Source organism: Perna viridis, chromosome 1, assembly GCF_037379345.1.
Source record: "Perna viridis isolate PV_CMFRI_1.1 ecotype Kerala chromosome 1, ASM3737934v1, whole genome shotgun sequence".
Lineage (NCBI taxonomy): Eukaryota > Metazoa > Mollusca > Bivalvia > Mytilida > Mytilidae > Perna > Perna viridis.
Window position 1 is genome coordinate 62,383,920 of NC_142445.1, and position 16,732 is coordinate 62,400,651.

Here is a 16,732-nt window from a genome sequence, read left to right on the forward strand (position 1 = left end):
GAAAAGAATAGTTTAAAAGACTAATGCATGTTGAGTAAATTGATAATAGACCCGGACACAGGATCTATTTTATTTTTTGCAAACCCGTAAGCGGTGGGTTATAGATCTCACAAGCGGCTTACCGCAAGACCTTCCTTGTTGTTCAGTATCAGAAATCTTTCATAAACTGTATTCCTGTTCCTTTTGACGATGTCATCTAGGTTCAAACCAAATGAAGGCGACTGGATTTGCCCTGATACAAAGTATTTTCACAAACAAATTTGCGTTTCAGAGAATAAACTTTCTGAGACTTGAATGTACTAGCATGTGACTGGTCAGATTGACCTATAGACCGAATTATTCTGTCCTTTAGAAAGCCATGTTTATCATTCTACATTCATATTTAACTAATCTGACGTTTTTTTATTTATTTTTATGCTGCTTTGTAGAAAGCAGGAGTACATATATTACCACAGTAAATTGAGTAATCTTCAATCTTTGTCGTTATCCACAGGATGACTCTCGTGTACTTGAGGTCTCACTAACCACTTCTAACGTTTCCATTGGATGCAAGTTGTTCTGGCCCAAAACCTGTCCGGCCCAAAGTCGTTCCGGCCCCAGTTTTTTATTGTATATATATGTATCATTTGGAAACAAGACGATGTTGAATTATCATGAAAGAACTGAATACAACAACAGAAAAACTTACACCAAGGAAAACTTAAAGCCTTTGAATATGAACCCATACTTCCGCATGTAATCATAAATAATGTGTAATTATATTTTACTCTATGTACTCTTATTCCATATTTCCTGTACATTTGGGCTTAAAATTTAAGATTATAATATTTTGTACAATAAGTGTTAGACTCACTCTGAATACTTTATAAGCTGTATTATCGCATTTTAATGAATAAATATATATTATCACATACCTCAAAGTCTAAGACTGAAAAAATTAAAATAATAATATTTTGTACAATAAGTGTTAGACTCACTCTGATTATTCTATTTATAAGCTGTATTATCGCATTTGAATGAATAAATATATATTTTCACATACCTCAAAGTCTAATGTGGTTGGTTCAGCTGGACGTTGTTTCTGGCGATATCTGTTTACAGCTCTCTCTACATAGCTTGGTTTGGCTAAGTTGAAGTCATTGTCTGCAATAACTTCCTGCATGGTGTCTTGCACAATGTCTGCTGCCGACCTGTTGGGGTGTTGTCTGGAATCCTGTATAGCCTGAAAAATATAATCTCTTTATTGCAAATAAATCAAACAGTTTAAATACAACAAACACATACAACAATCATCAATACATAACATGAACATCAGTATGAAAAACAGTATTTATAATATATACATAATGCATATTATATGAACAAATATGTATGCAATTGACCAGTATGGACATCATTCTCGCAACTCTTGAGATTGCTTAAAATGAGTTTTCATATATGTAACTGTAGTAGCATATGGTATAAAACGTATTATATTCAATATTGCCGTTGTTTGATCTTGTTTAAACCTTGACCTAATAACCAATACAAACAATACCTGTATCTGACAAATCAATGACGGTTGTAATCTTGCACATTAATAAAATAGAAATAAAAGGTCTTTATATGCTTTAAAATACCTGACCTCTGACTTTAGTCTTCTTGACCAAACTAGGGTCACTGGGATGAAGATGAGGATTGGGTCCTGGAATAAACTGGTTACCACGTACTACTGTAGCCTTGCACCAAAGACTAGTACTGCGTACACTACACCTCCAGTTGGTAGTACGGACACCTGCTTTCTGAAAAAGTAAAAAAAATCATTTCATTTCCAACATTTTATTATAATAATCAAATAAATAAAAGAACGATGGCATATTTATTATATGAATATTTGAATATTAATCTTAAAAAATACAAGGATATTATATGCATTACATGTTTCAACTATAAATACATTCATTCTAATAAATATTAATTCTTTTGCAACTTATTACATGTACTATTATTTCTAGTATATTTGATTTACTCATTCATTGATATTTTGTTATAAAACATAAAAGCATACCTTCACAGTGTAAGCGAACCAGTCGCTGCTTACTAGCTTCTTGGCCTGGCGTTTGGTACTCGTCTCTACTATCTCGTACATAACTTGCTGTTCTGGTACATCCTGGTCTGAAGGAACTGCGTCTTCAATGTCACTAAAAAATAAATAAACATAATGAAAATTGATATCATCGGAAATAAAAAGTAATTGTAGAACCACGGAAGAGAAAAATATACATGTATGTAAAAAAAAACCTCTCAACCACTGCATTTACTTCGTCAACTGGAAGTGAAAGGTCAAAGGAGTTCTGGTCTGGTCTATCAACGATGAAGGTGGCATTCATGTTGAAGGTGACTTCCATTGCTTCTAGTAAGTCAGGATTACGCTCTGGAACATGGTCATCATCCTGAAAAAAATAATAGAAATTGTTGAGTTTTTATGAAAAATGATGCATTACAATGACTCAAAAGTATACAATACACAAGAATTGCACGGCAACATTCACAAGTTCATTTTCTCTCTATACCTTACATGTACATGTATTCTATTTAATTATTTTTTACAATTTTTTACCCTTTAGGAAAATTGAAATTTTCCTATACATTCTATACAAATTATCTCCCTTGAAAAAAGTACGGGGAAATTTAAAATTGTCTTATTTATACCTAAGGTGTGGTTAATTGATAAAATAATGATAGATTAAGCCATTTTTTAAGTTTTAAGAATAAAAGACAAAGAATTATTTCCTAAAACAATGGAAAGTCAAATACTCAGTGGTATAACTGCGAGCCCCTTAAATTCCATCACTTGAATCTTATATCACGTCTTCTACTGAATATTGACAATTTAAAGAAATAAAATTAAAAATATCTCAATGTTAAATGAATCTTCTGTGGCTTCCTCTGCTAATTCAGGTTCAGCATCTTTGCAGGCTTGGCATATAAAGTTGCGTTCTCCCCAGTTGCGGTACTCTGCTAGTGTAATACCTGTGCCACATTTTCGATGTTGCCATCTGGAACAAGAGTCACACAACAAGGCATGCTGTCTTGGTCTTACTTCTGTCGTACAAACTACACAAGGATACATCATGAATAACGTTTTTTTTTTAAATAATGAAGAACTAAGATTCGGTTGTTATTTATATAGACCTGACATGTGAGTTGTTTTTTTTTCTCAGCTTGGGCATATGTTTTTATAAAAACTAATTGTAAAAACAAGTGAAATTTACCATCAAAGACATAATCCAATCAAAATGTATCATCAAAAACTATTACCGTCAATCAATTAAATCATCAAAAAGTATTACCGCCAATCAATTAAATCATCAAAAATTATTACCGCCAATCAATTTTTGATACATTCTTTAATCATCAATTTATTAATTAAATCATTTATAATTAGCAGTGCATAAGTAACTAATTAATCACTACATCTGATTACTCTCTTAATCTTTATTAATGCTCTTAATTATGAAATGTGATAAAACATTACAAAAACATTGTCTATGGTTCTTGACGGAAACATTATGAATCCACATTTGTTGACTAATCTTTATGAAAAATATGCGACTTCGGTAAAATCTCAAATAATTTATCTAAATTCATTGACTAATTGGTAAAATTAAATATTTTTATTTTGCGGACGGAACGACTTTTAAAATGGGGCCGGAACGACTGGAAAACTTTCCATTACTTTACATGTTAAAAAAGTAATTTTCTAAGTCTCACTGTGAATTCCCAGGACAAATGACATCTTAAAGTTGCATACTGTTGCAAAGCTTGGAAAATAAGGCTTCCAAAATCATTATACTAATGGTATGGTGATTGTAGAACTTCTTCACAAAATTTACTGGAATAAATAATACTGAAAATCCATATTTTTACCTGTTCTGCTAACTGACAGCATGGAGGCAAATTACTCACACATGTAAACAATATTCATACACTTTTGTAGTTAATTACACATATGATTTTAAAGTACACATTCTCAGCTTTATTTTGACTACTTTTAATCATAATACACACAAATAATGTACTTACAATGCATATGTCGAGGTTCAGTGTGTTTTTGGTACTACATAGGGGGGTTGCCATTTGACCTGGAAGTGGTTAGTGTGACCTTAAAACATTATTTGAGTTTTTATGTTTTTCTTTTTTTACATTTTATGAAAGCTTGTGGTATTGTGAGTCTAATAAGACCATAACTATCAAAATCAGACATAGGACTACAAAGAAATGGTCATTTTTATATCATGCCCCTCAGTGATATTTTCCCTAAATTACAGAAAAATTACAATTTTAACTAACTTGTCAAACCAAATTGATACCTATGATAATTCAAGAAGTTGTAATAGTAAATATCATTTATTATTATGAAAAAAAAAACAGATTTCAACAATTTACATGTATATCATACCTATTTCATTACTGTGTGATTCTAAGTCTGTGCTGTGTGACTATTTGAGTACTTTGAATATCCCAAGCAGTGACGTTATGTATTTCATGGATGACGTCAAGTTATGAGTCACTGTTACTGATAAAAATCTTGTTGCTATGTTGTTTTTTAAAATATCTTGCACAGTGCACCTCTTAAAATATAGCCAGGTTACCAATATCACTATACTGATTTTATGGGAAAATGGAAATAATGACCAGGAAAGGCAATTTTTCTCAAATTATGCATTTCTCTGAAATATGCCATAATTTAATTTATGGTCTCACTAACCACTTCTTACGTTTCCATTACTTTACATGTTAAAAAAGTAATTTTCTAAGTCCCACTGTGAATTCCCAGGACAAATGACATCTTAAAGTTGCATACTGTTGCAAAGCTTGGAAAATAAAGCTTCCTAAATCATTATGCTAATGGTACGGTGATTGTAGAACTTCTTCACAAAATTTACTTGAATAAATAATACTGAAAATCCATATTTTTACCTGTTCTGCTAACTGACAGCATGGAGGCAAATTACTCACACATGTAAACAATATTCATACACTTTTGTTTTTAATTACACATATGATTTTAAAGTACACATTCTCAGCTTTATTTTGACTACTTTTAATCATAATATACACAAATAATGCACTTACAATGCATATGTCGAGGTTCAGTGTGTTTTTGGTACTATATTGGGGGGTGGCCATTTGACCCGGAAATGGTTAGTGAGACCTGAGTTCTCTAATGTATAGTATATTGTTTCGTTTGTAAATCCTCTCATGTATTTGTAGGTGGTGCTAAAAGATTAAAGGAAAAATACAACAAAAGTTACAAAAAATAAAGTCTGTATAAAATCAAAATAAAAAAATTAAAAACTTTCGATCTTTAAAACGACGGGTCTCCTCAATGTTATTCAACACAGCCGATAAAATGACTTCTTGGCGTGCTGATTCTACTTGAAGAAGCATGTCTAAATCCATGAATAGGTTTCCAGTGATGAAGTAGATTTCTTGCTATAATTTTTCCCTTTGTTTAGTGTATTTCTGGCAATGAAGAGAGAAATGCTCTGTGTCCTCTCTTACTCCACAAGTCTGACATTCACTGCTTAAAACATTTTGGTTGGTGTGGTTTTGGTAAGCATTTAATTTAGAGTATACAGTAAAACCTATGCAGTTTGCAAAATATATGTCCTGAAAATGCAGGTGCACACATTGTCCCATGTAAAAGAACCCATCAGGATTGGCAGGTATGGAATTACTTGCCTGCAATGACTACTCCTTGACCAGTATGTGTGCGTAGGAACTTAGCCAGTTAGGGTCATCATTATAGTGTATCTTATAACAAATAATATGAGGAAGGCACGATCTACATTTGATATTACGTACATTGCTTTACCATAACAAGTTGGAGATCAAGTTCAAATTTTTGTTCTGGTCTGTCTATTTTTTGCTGAATTATGGTCCTTGGGCTTAAAATATTCTTGCAAAAACTCAGTTTTCCTTACTTTTTTTTCTTCATGCTTGCAAATATACATTTGATATTTGGTACCTACACTGTAGGTACATTGCTCTATCATATAACAAGTTACAGATTAAGTTTAAATTTGGTATTGGTCCATTGAAGTTTTGATGAGTTGTGGCCCTTGGAAAAAGGAAATTCATGCAAAAACTCAGTTATCCATACTTTTTTGTGTCATGCATGCACATATATACATTTGATATTTGGAACATTGCTTTACTATCACAAGTTACAGATCCAATTTGAATCTTGTTCACTGTCTGTTGATTTTTTTTATGAGTTAAGGTCTTAAGAGTAAAAACATTTGTACAGACTCAGTTTTCTGCTCTTTTCTGTTAACAAATTATGCATGAAGTTTTGCATTTTGTTATTTTTCTATTGGTAAGGGACTTTGTATTGCCATGCAATTCTCTCAGTTTGCCATAATACATGTTCGTGCATATCTGCCAGTGCTGCGATATAAGGATGTCATTATATAAAGGTCAAATGTCTAACAAAGTTTGGGTTAAAATTTTTGATATTCTTTTATTTTTTTCAGGTGTGGAAATGTTAATTTTTCAAGACGAAGTAATTGTAACAAGTGTGGAAAAGGTACTTTTATATCTTTTTTAATGATACTTAGGGAGAAAAAAGTTTGATAGTATGCATGTTTACATATTTTTCACAGTGTATTGGTTCAGAGATTACCAGACTGAATCTCCAAATTTTCACTTTCTCCTACACAATTGTAAGTGTAACTAAATTTATCCAATTTTTAAATACCAGAACGAGACATTTTTTCTCAACAATGCCAGTTGTCACATATCTGCTAGGTCCTGCAAATTACATATTCACTGATGTCAAAGATAAGGACTTTTTAATGTATGTTTGTATATCATATCAATATAAAACTGAGAGGCACTAATCTTTAAATAATCAACATGTATGAAAACTTCAATCATTATTGTATTTAGTAATTTTTTCCTTGATTTTTTTTTAATGATTTATGACAGAATGGATAGTCTTAATGGTAACTGCTGATACAATTGTTGTTTTATTTTCTTTTCCTACTTTTTGATTGAATATATAAACGATTTTAATTGACATACAGCTGTACATTGGTCTCAAACATTTTTCCAGTCATATTAGATTAAATATATTTAAATATTTTCAACTTTACTTCTACTGATACTAGTAAATAGTTTGGAATTTGAAGATGCGTTTGACATTTCAGAAAAGAAAGATGGATTAATTTTTAAGAAGGGTGGAACAGAGATTGGAAAGGGTTTAGCAGAGAAAAGCAAGGGACTTTTCAGTGCAGATGATTGGCAGTGTAAGAGGTATGTCAGTACTTCTTGAAATTATAGTATATTTAATGAGAAACTCTTGCGATCTTCTTCAGCATCTATAGAAGCCATAAATTATACTCTGTTGACCTAAATTAATATTTCGTATTTTTTATTTATTATTATTTTTTTTTTATGTATTTGAGGCCTTATTTAGTGTTCAAATCTAACAACATTTTAACAAGGACTGTGTTGGCCCAAAAGCTTTGTAAAGGGTGTCATACCTGAAATTGGGGATAAATCGATACACAACAGATAGCAAGCCACATATACATGTAAAATTTCTGCATATAATGAGACTGCAGAGTGATGGCAGTCTGAAGATTTGACATGGTCTTATGAGGACATAACCCTTGTTTGGTCAAGATGATGTATGTTCTGAAACTGGTACACAAATGGAAGTTGTTTTGATTAGTTTTAATACACAAAAGATATGTGACGTCATTTAAAATTTCTCATTGTCATGCTGCAGTCACTTACATTCAGCCAACTAATTATAAATTAGCACTGACAGAATTTGAATTTGACTACCAGGAAGATAAATCAGTATTAGCTTCTAAACAAGTTTAAGGTGTACTGACTGCTTTCTGTTTCGTAAATTATTATCTGTGTTGTCATTAATCCTCCATGTCTTCCCAGCAGAAGGAAAATTTGGAGATGTCTATAACATTTTCAAAGACTATAATCCTCTTTGACCCAAAAGAAAATGATGAAAAAGATGTGACACGAGACTCTCTACTGCCTCATAAAAAGGCTTTTCTAAAAGCAGGGGTATTTGGCAATGATTTCTGAAGATATAATAGGGATGAACTCATAGTTAAAAAAAACAGTGTTCCAGATTTAGCCTAAATGACCATTTTTATTACGGCAAAATGACAAAATTGCAGAAATATTGTACTCTAGATTGAACACTGTAACTGCAAAAATAACACAGATGTGAAGATTTCTTGGTTTACAGTATATAAACATATACTGATACTTTATTTAAACATTTCAACTTGTAGGAATGCTTCCTTAATCAGTTCTTAATTTTGTAGTTGTGGAAATGTAAATTGGGCCAGAAGAATGACCTGTAATTTATGTAATGCCCCGAAGTATGGAAAGCAAGAACAAAGGACAGGTAACAGAAAGAGACACACAATGACTGATCACCCACACAGTGGTACACCACACTGGGGACATCAAAAGAATGTCTTTTAGACTGATTTTTCGTTTATTTAGTTATCAGTGTGGATAGGTATCATTCTGTTATCTATTTATTTTGTTGTAAATTTAGATACAGGTTTACCTAAGAGTTTTATATTTAAAGAAAGAGGGGTTAAGTAGAAAAAAATGGACAACTTTTCTAAACAGCCAAAAATCTTTAAAAAAAATTCACATTGATAATACATGTTGTCTTCAGTTGGTATATTAATAACTTGAATTAAAAAAAGTTCAGTTGAATTCTATTGAAAAATGTTTCCTGCCAGTTTGCTAACTTTCCCAACCTCCCTCATTACTTTGAGCATTACTTAAATCACTACTCGGACATATTGACTAAGTTGACAAGAATATATATAATTAATATGTATGATTCATAGAGAAAGATGCACTGTATCTAATTTCAGTGGTTAAGATATTATATTTAATGCAACAAAAATGTTTGAATTTTTTTTTTTCACAATGTAACTCATAATTGCATTTTTAGCAACTGTTTTTAAGAACATAAATTTAAGCATGGTGTATAGTTTTAACACTAACTTCATATTATACAGGGTTTGGAGGTGGTTATATGGAGAGAGATGAGGTTGTGGAATATGTGAAAAGAGAGGATGAAGATGATGCTGAATTTGATGAAGTAGGTTACCAGAAGTTACTATATACAGCTGTTCACATAGTACTTATGCTAATGCATTCCTGGTGTGATCAATTTTCTAATGATAATTCTTAACCAATTTAGATAGTTTTTCTTTATTGACTGTGTGAAAATAAAAGCATTGTCTAAATATGAATTAGTTTTATCAAAAATACTTCAACTGAATTGGTATTTTAATATAGATTGATGAGCTATAGATCAATTGTTTTATTTCTAACCCAGTAGTTATTTTTCTGAGAGGAATTACCTTCAGTAATAAACCAAATATATTGGTATTACCTATATGACCCAGAAATTTGCATACATATAGTACTTTAACTTTCTTGTTAAAATCAATTCCAGCTTAATTTAACATACTAAGTTCAAGATCTTTAGTTTTGATATTCTTAAGATCATTAGATTTTCTATAGTCATGGTTTGCAGTTGGTGTCTCTCCCCTTGGCCCATGCTCTTACCTGCTGACGAAGGCTGTAGACTGAAAATTTGGGCCTTTTAATCTTCATTTTGTCACTTTTTATTTGTATTTATTACCTTTTACCTTTTAAATGTGGATACTTTTTACAAATTTACGGAGGTAGACCTAGGGTAAGGGACATAACTCATGAAATCAGTGATATGTTTGCATCATATTCAATTTCACCAAAGCCTCTCAAGCTTTCATTTGAAGCAGAATAAAATGAATCCAAGTTAATTAGATGCTTACATAAGATTGATGTAAAATGGTGAATACAAATGTTCCAATGATTTTTAAGAGTTGTACCCCTTACCCTAGGTCTACCACCTTAATATTCAACTTATTACTTAACTATTAATAGTTTGGAAGAAAGAAGAAGAAATTTAGAGGCTCAACAGAAACACAAGCAACTGAACCAGAGCCGCTTAAAGATGAACCGGTAGATGAAGAGGAAGAAGATGATGATGATGATGATGACGATGAAGATGTATCTAAATATCAGTTGGATTCTGAAGAGGTGTGTAGATTTTTTAATGTGTTATGAGGCAAAAGAAAAAGTGTTTTTTAGACAATTTAAAAAAAAATACTCAGACATATAATGTTATGGTGATGTTTTTTTTTTGTCAATAGCCATTTAGTTTCTTGTAACTTATGTATAAGTTATCATGGTAAAAGATCTGTATAACAAAAAGATTTTGATTGAATTTGGTGGTTATGACTTCGACTGCATTATAAGAATAAGGTAACAAAACCAGCATTTTATAAAAACATTACACAATTTGCTCACTCTTGACTAATGTCAATAGAATCAGAACTTCCTAAGATTCAGGTTATTAGTATTTAGATTTTGGACACTGGTTTCCAGGTTTGTTTGAAGAGGTGTCAAAAATTTCACTTTGTTTGATTTCACAAAGAAATTTGAATTTTCAAAGTTCTTATGTATTTAATGAAACTGTGTATGTTGAATTTTGATTCTGGACTCTTTTTACAAATTGATCTACATCTAGGTGCAACTGGTCCAAAGTAAAACATTGTTTGATTTCTACAAAAAAATTAATTCCTTTGTTTCTGTGAATATTGTGTCCATAATTGCCCTGTTCCACCTCTGTGTTCCTATCAAACTGCACTGGCGTAATAGCATTTTATTATGAAATACCCCCAAAGTATGAAGAGAGGAAATCACTTTCTTTTCTGTACTTCTCTGTCAATGTATCTTGTAAATATAGCCCCACATAAACTGTTCAATGGAATTTGATGTTACTGTATATGTAGATGAATATGAAAATGAAAAGGTTATCATTGCTGGATGCTTTGAAGATAACCCAATTGAGGAACTTGTGTGACATTACATTCCTTCATAAATTGTTTATGTAATTTGAAGAAAATTTGTATGAAGGGCAGCAATTAAGTTTATATATGCATGATTGCTAAATGCTTTGAAAAGGAGTCAATTTTACTTGTTGCAAGCAGGAATTATCACTCCTTGAGCTCAATCACAATTCCAGTCTTATTCACTGTTCTAAGGATTTTTATTGCACATAATTGTAGACTGAAAAACTGTAATCTGAGTTAATTTTGAAAACGAAAATTATTTCAGGATGATGACGAAGGTGGCGATGCCAGTAAATATGACTTAGGTGGAAGTTCTGATGATGATGACAACAAAGGCAGATCTTCTAGGTCATCATCTAGGTCATCTAGATCAAGGTCATCTTCTAGCTCATCCTCTTCTTCATCATCCAGGTCAAGATCAAGGTCATCATCAAGGTCAAGAAAAGACAGAAAGAGAAGTGGGAGGTCCAGGTCAAGGTAACAGTAGGGTGTCATTGGTAAAGGTTAAAAGGTCGTTATCATTTTCATAATTATAAGTTTAATTTGTTCAGTTTTTTTCAGTATACAAACTCTTATTGATTGAAATAATTAATAGAACCTCCCACTTAATGTTGGTACCCAGGTTGTCTGTAATCCATATGAGGCAATAAAACATTAGGATGTCCTAAACTATTGTTCCAAGAAAACTGTTATGTCATGAGTTAAAGTAATGAAGTTGTTCATTGAATATATATGTTTTTTAGCTCTCCTGGCCAGAAAAGTCAGGTGAGCTATTGCCATCACTTGGTCATTGTCGTTGTGCATTGTCATTAATTGTTTTTTTTTTAAATCTGAGAGTCAGAATTATAGATAAATTGAATGGCATCATATGACCCTATGGGCCCAGAAATAGCAATTTTTTATGTTTTTTTTCAATTTTCTGGGTATTATTTCATAACATCATCTCCTCAGGAACTACTCAACTTTTGGAGTTATTGTCCTTTTTTATGTTTTTTATTGGTTGTTGTTACTTTTTTGATGTTCTCATTTTCAGATATTAACTTTACTGAAACCTCAAGTGCCAATGGTTTAAAATTTTAAAGGGATGTTGACCTCATGTTCTTTACAAATGATCCAATTTTTGTGTTTCTCAAATTGCTCAGCTGGTAGCAAAGGGGCCTCTTTAATTGATGAACTTTGTTCCAAATGATAAAACTAAAGGATTTCAATTCTCCAGGTTATTCAGGCACTTTTAGTGCCTCTAGTTGGGGATAATTTGACATGTACCATCATACTACCATGCAGGGTTAGTCGCAAAACAATGATGCTGACTGAATTGTATAAGACGATGTGTATGTCATCATCTATCAGATTCTTCTTGAGTTTGTATTAGTGTTAAACAAATATGTATTTGATGTTGAATTTTCTTACGGCTCATCTATTAAATGCTATAGTAGTAGCGCTATTATTTTCATTTCAGGTCTGACTCACCAAGCCCGAAATCTCGTAGGAGGTCAAGATCTAGGTCATCATCAAGCTCATCTGACAGAAAGAAACCTGGATCAAGGCGGTAGAGGTTTGGTGATAGGGTGTGTCTGTTGAAAGGACACAACTGATAGCTTCTGTCATAATTGATAGATAGTTATACAGCATGTCCAAAATAATGGGCAGAAATACTTAAAAAAAAGGAACGTGAATATATTCACAAAAATCTTAATCTTTAAATAATTCTATCAGTTACCTTCAATATCAAAGAGTTGAATGGTAGATTTTACAACTTAAGTATTATTTTAAGACATACCGGTTGTTATAATGAAGAAACTTAGACAAGTAAACTGTTCAGTAACAAATGAAATAAGATTTTTTTTTCATAAAGTTTTACCTACAGACCTTTTTGATAGGAAAAGTTTTCTTTGTGTTTAAATAAAATAAAAAAAAACAAAAAAACTCTTAATTCTTTTTAAGATGCCATAGGTAACTTGTTTGGATTGATTTATACATGTATTTTGTGGTATTGATTTATCAATTGTAACATGTTGGATTTTTGTATTTTACAGGCTTTAATATATGAAGTATAAAGAAGCTCAATATTGATTCTGAGACACAGTAGATAAGCAGGGAACTACAACATAAACACTGTAAAGCAATCAGTCATTTTAGAATGTTTCATTTCATTTATCATATTGTACATCTATTCATAATTAAACTTAATAACTCATCTCTAAAGAAAGTTACCTTCGGTATACCCTCATTTGTTGGTTTTTTCTGGAATTGACTTACCCAAAAACTGTTCAAGAAAGGGTCTGAATTGTTAAGGCTTTGAAATAATATAGTATAAATAGTAGTCTACTGGTAATATTTGGTTATTAGCCAAAATATATCAAAATCTCCAAGTATAAAACCAAATTAGTTCATGTATTGATTTTTAATCTGGACTGCCTTTCAAAATGATTTTTTTTATTTAATGATTTGGATCAATATAGATTTTATCATTTGATATTAGGCAGAGTTGACTAGTTGGTGCAGGTGTAATTATAATGTCATTGTCCCTCGCCACAATCTGGTAGTGGTCTTTGCGTGTCTGTCAGTCTGTCACTTATATTTATTGATGCAACTCTTCTGAGACTGTTAATTGAATTTCAATCAAATATTGTAAATTATTAGTCTTGATTTGATCTTCTAGCACTACCAATTTGACACATCAAATTTAAGTAGCTTTTTTCTGCATTTGATTTTATACATTATGAAAACTATATGAATTTAACTGCTGTGAGACCACGAAGTAGATTTTTCTTAAATTTTTGCAAGATTCATCTTTATCATAATATGTCAGACACAAATTTTTGCCTATATTGTACTGCATTTTTTATTTCTTTTACCAATAAATAAATTGTAAACTATCAATTTCACTGTAAAATTTTTTCAAGTGATTTCAACAAAAAACAATTTGTACCTCTTATGGGGCTTGGATTTTCTTTAAGTCCAGGGACATATGGCTAGGTTTAACAATCTCATAATTTGAACATTTTTTTCCCCTTTTTTTGTCTAGTTATTTCTTGTTGGTTAAATCATTTGAACTTCTTATTTTTGCATGACAAATACAGCATTGAGCAATAATTAGACCAATATGAAATATATATTGTGTACCATTAATACTACTTTGGCCTTATTTACAAGTATTATTTAGATTTTTTATCAAAATATGGTAGTAATTCCTTATTTGAAAAAACAAAAACTGCTGTCCATTTAATCATAGCCGCAATAACTTAAAGCAATACCAGTATATTATTTAATATACAGTTGTAACATTTCTGCAATTGTTTGTCAAATGTACAATGTGTTTATATAGGGATAATTTAATAATTAGATTTTGAATTACTACCAGTACTGTGGTTTTGTTTTATTACAACTTGAGGGGTACTCAATTTTCATGTTTTTTTTGTTTTATTGGCTAGTCTTGAACCCCAAAATTTAGTATTGAAGAAATAAAAGTCTCCATGGATGAACATGAAGTTAGCTAAAATTACTGTTCAGTCCCAAGATCATTGGTGTGTCATAAGGGCAGAAGCCATATCAAGCATGCAATATTCTGTCGCCCCTTTTTATTTCATACCTGAAAATCAATGACAGTAGGTCTTCTTTGTACATTTTGGGAGGGGGCTACCTGATTCATGTATTAATGTCAGTGTTTTCAGAAAAGATGAAATTTTTATTTAAGTATTGGTCCAGAACTGTGAGGATTAAAAACCTATGAGAAAAAAATAGGCCCACAGTACATATAAAAACAATCATTACACTGTTTTAAATTCATTCAAAGTAGTTTGAAATTTTTAAGAGATAACTTTTCAAATTATAGTGAAATCTGTTTTTCTCTCTAACTTATCGTACTATTTATAATGAATGCAGGATATTATATAAAATTTTCCTAGTTTATTTTTTCTTCGTTTAATTATTGTGAATCTTTAAGATATCACTAACTGCAGCTGATAGCTATACAGGGGAAGAATGAAATGTTGCCCTTGGTCTTATGTCTATGTATCTTGAAGTTGTTTCTTTAAATTGACTTTTGAACACCTTGATGAAATGATTTGAAATTTTTATTTGCTGTTTGAAATTGCTAACTCCATGTAGATTATAAATTGCCCCTATCCCCATTTGTTGTTATGCTTCTCTTTAGAATTATAAATTGGGACATCTTAGTCCAATATTTACATTTCATCTTATTTCTCAAGAGATTATTTTTACTACACAGTAACTCAGGATATATTTATACAATAGCAGGGCACAAGGACAGACAGGTTACATTTAACCTGATTTGAAAACATATTTTTCTATCTTAACCCTAGATTTCGACTTAGCTTAGAAAAATCTGGTATTGTTTTGTTTTTTATCTTTCATATATGTTTGCTTCCTAAGCCATTGTTTTTTATTGTGCTTTAAGATTGATTCTTGTTGAATTGTTTGTTTTTTTGTGATTACACTGTATGTCATTATTAACATTGATTTTGGATGGATTTTTTAATCAGATATTAATGGAATTCAGGTTTTTTTCTCAATTGTTAGCTATTTAGATATTTTACAGTATAAATTTGGTATCAAAGAATTTCTTCGTCGAGATGACCTGATTGAAACTTATGCCTGTTGCTACTGCTGTGCCATAATTATTATGTAACAAAAAATAGGCTATTGTGCTATAAAGTAAATTTGCTTTTAAACAATTATTCTGTATAGAACCAATGTCCTCATAGTTTTTCGCTTCCATTTTTAAATTTTAGCTGTACTTAAAAGAATTATAATTTAGCAGTCATAAGAAAGGTAGGTTGAATTGTGAGTACATTTTATGAGTTTAACTACATTTTAAACTTTATGCCTTTTTTATGAATTTTTAGAAGAAATCTTCCTTTTTCCATAGAAAGTCATTTCGCCTTTGCATGCAGCAACTGATTCTTACAAGTTTGGCTAAATTTTCTTGTTTTTTAAAAAACTAGCTTTTATAAAAATTATCATTAAATTAAAGCTGATCAAAAGTTATGGTTTAATTATATTCCAAACTTCCAACGCAACTTATTGAATGGTCAGCAGTTAAGTATGTAAGTATACTATGTAAGGATGGATATCAAAAGACTTTGTTTCTAACAGGTAAGTATGTAGATCAGTGTACATGTGCTTCTTAAAATAATATAAAACAACACAGTTATTTCTAGTATTTTAAAATATAAATATACTTTTTGTATTATTTTAAGTATGTATAATTGCTGTTAGTGTAAATCAGTGGATGCTGTATAATACACTTTTGTATTAAAATATTATTGAATGAATTTGCATGATTTCCATAGAGTAGTGATCTATTAACAGTTCTTGATCAAGTTAGTTCTTGGTTCATACAGATATGGTATTAAGATTTGGATTATTTCTATTGTTATTTAAAATCCTATATGGCTGATTAGTTTTGCAGAGTATTTTTTTTATTATTTCTCTTTACAAATAGGCAGTTGAGGAAATGTGAGTTCATCAGTAAGAAGTACATTTCTTTTGTTTTTTACGACATCTTTAAATTGAGTTAGTTTTCTTTTCATTCACTATACATCTACTCATCATGTCCATATTCCTTTCTTTACCAAACAAAAGCTTAGGTTTAACAATCTGTTTTTCGACAAAAAAAAAAAAATTTCATTGTTACCGCTAATTAAGATTTTTTTTGTTCTCTTTGTTATCTAGTTGATACTGCTTTGTAGACAGAATAACAGTAATAAAATTGTACAAGTGATGGGAGTTGTTCTTAAAGACTAAACATTTGATAAAAT

The 16,732-nt window shown here is 30.9% G+C and overlaps 1 protein-coding gene across 1 annotated transcript; it reads left to right on the top strand.

Moving 5' to 3' along the window:
* The first annotated feature begins 91 nt into the window (after positions 1 to 91).
* On the top strand, positions 92 to 16,693 carry LOC148629754 (zinc finger Ran-binding domain-containing protein 2-like). Its single transcript, XM_088556655.1, has 9 exons — positions 92 to 242; positions 6,522 to 6,574; positions 7,197 to 7,302; positions 8,346 to 8,428; positions 9,063 to 9,145; positions 9,979 to 10,134; positions 11,215 to 11,426; positions 12,409 to 12,504; positions 12,986 to 16,693. The coding sequence occupies exons 1-8, from the start codon at positions 190 to 192 to the stop codon at positions 12,500 to 12,502; spliced, it is 840 nt and encodes a 279-aa protein (XP_088412781.1). The 5' UTR covers positions 92 to 189; the 3' UTR covers positions 12,503 to 12,504; positions 12,986 to 16,693.
* Positions 16,694 to 16,732: the final 39 nt, after the last annotated feature.

Bases quoted from the DNA above. Each gene is read 5' to 3' on its own strand.
- LOC148629754 (XM_088556655.1), top strand. From the start codon at position 190: ATGTCATCTAGGTTCAAACCAAATGAAGGCGACTGGATTTGCCCTGAT. The intron at 243-6,521 runs GTATTTTCACAA...TATTTTTTTCAG, and splicing joins TGGATTTGCCCTGATACAAA to GTGTGGAAATGTTAATTTTT. The intron at 10,135-11,214 runs GTGTGTAGATTT...AAATTATTTCAG, and splicing joins ATCAGTTGGATTCTGAAGAG to GATGATGACGAAGGTGGCGA.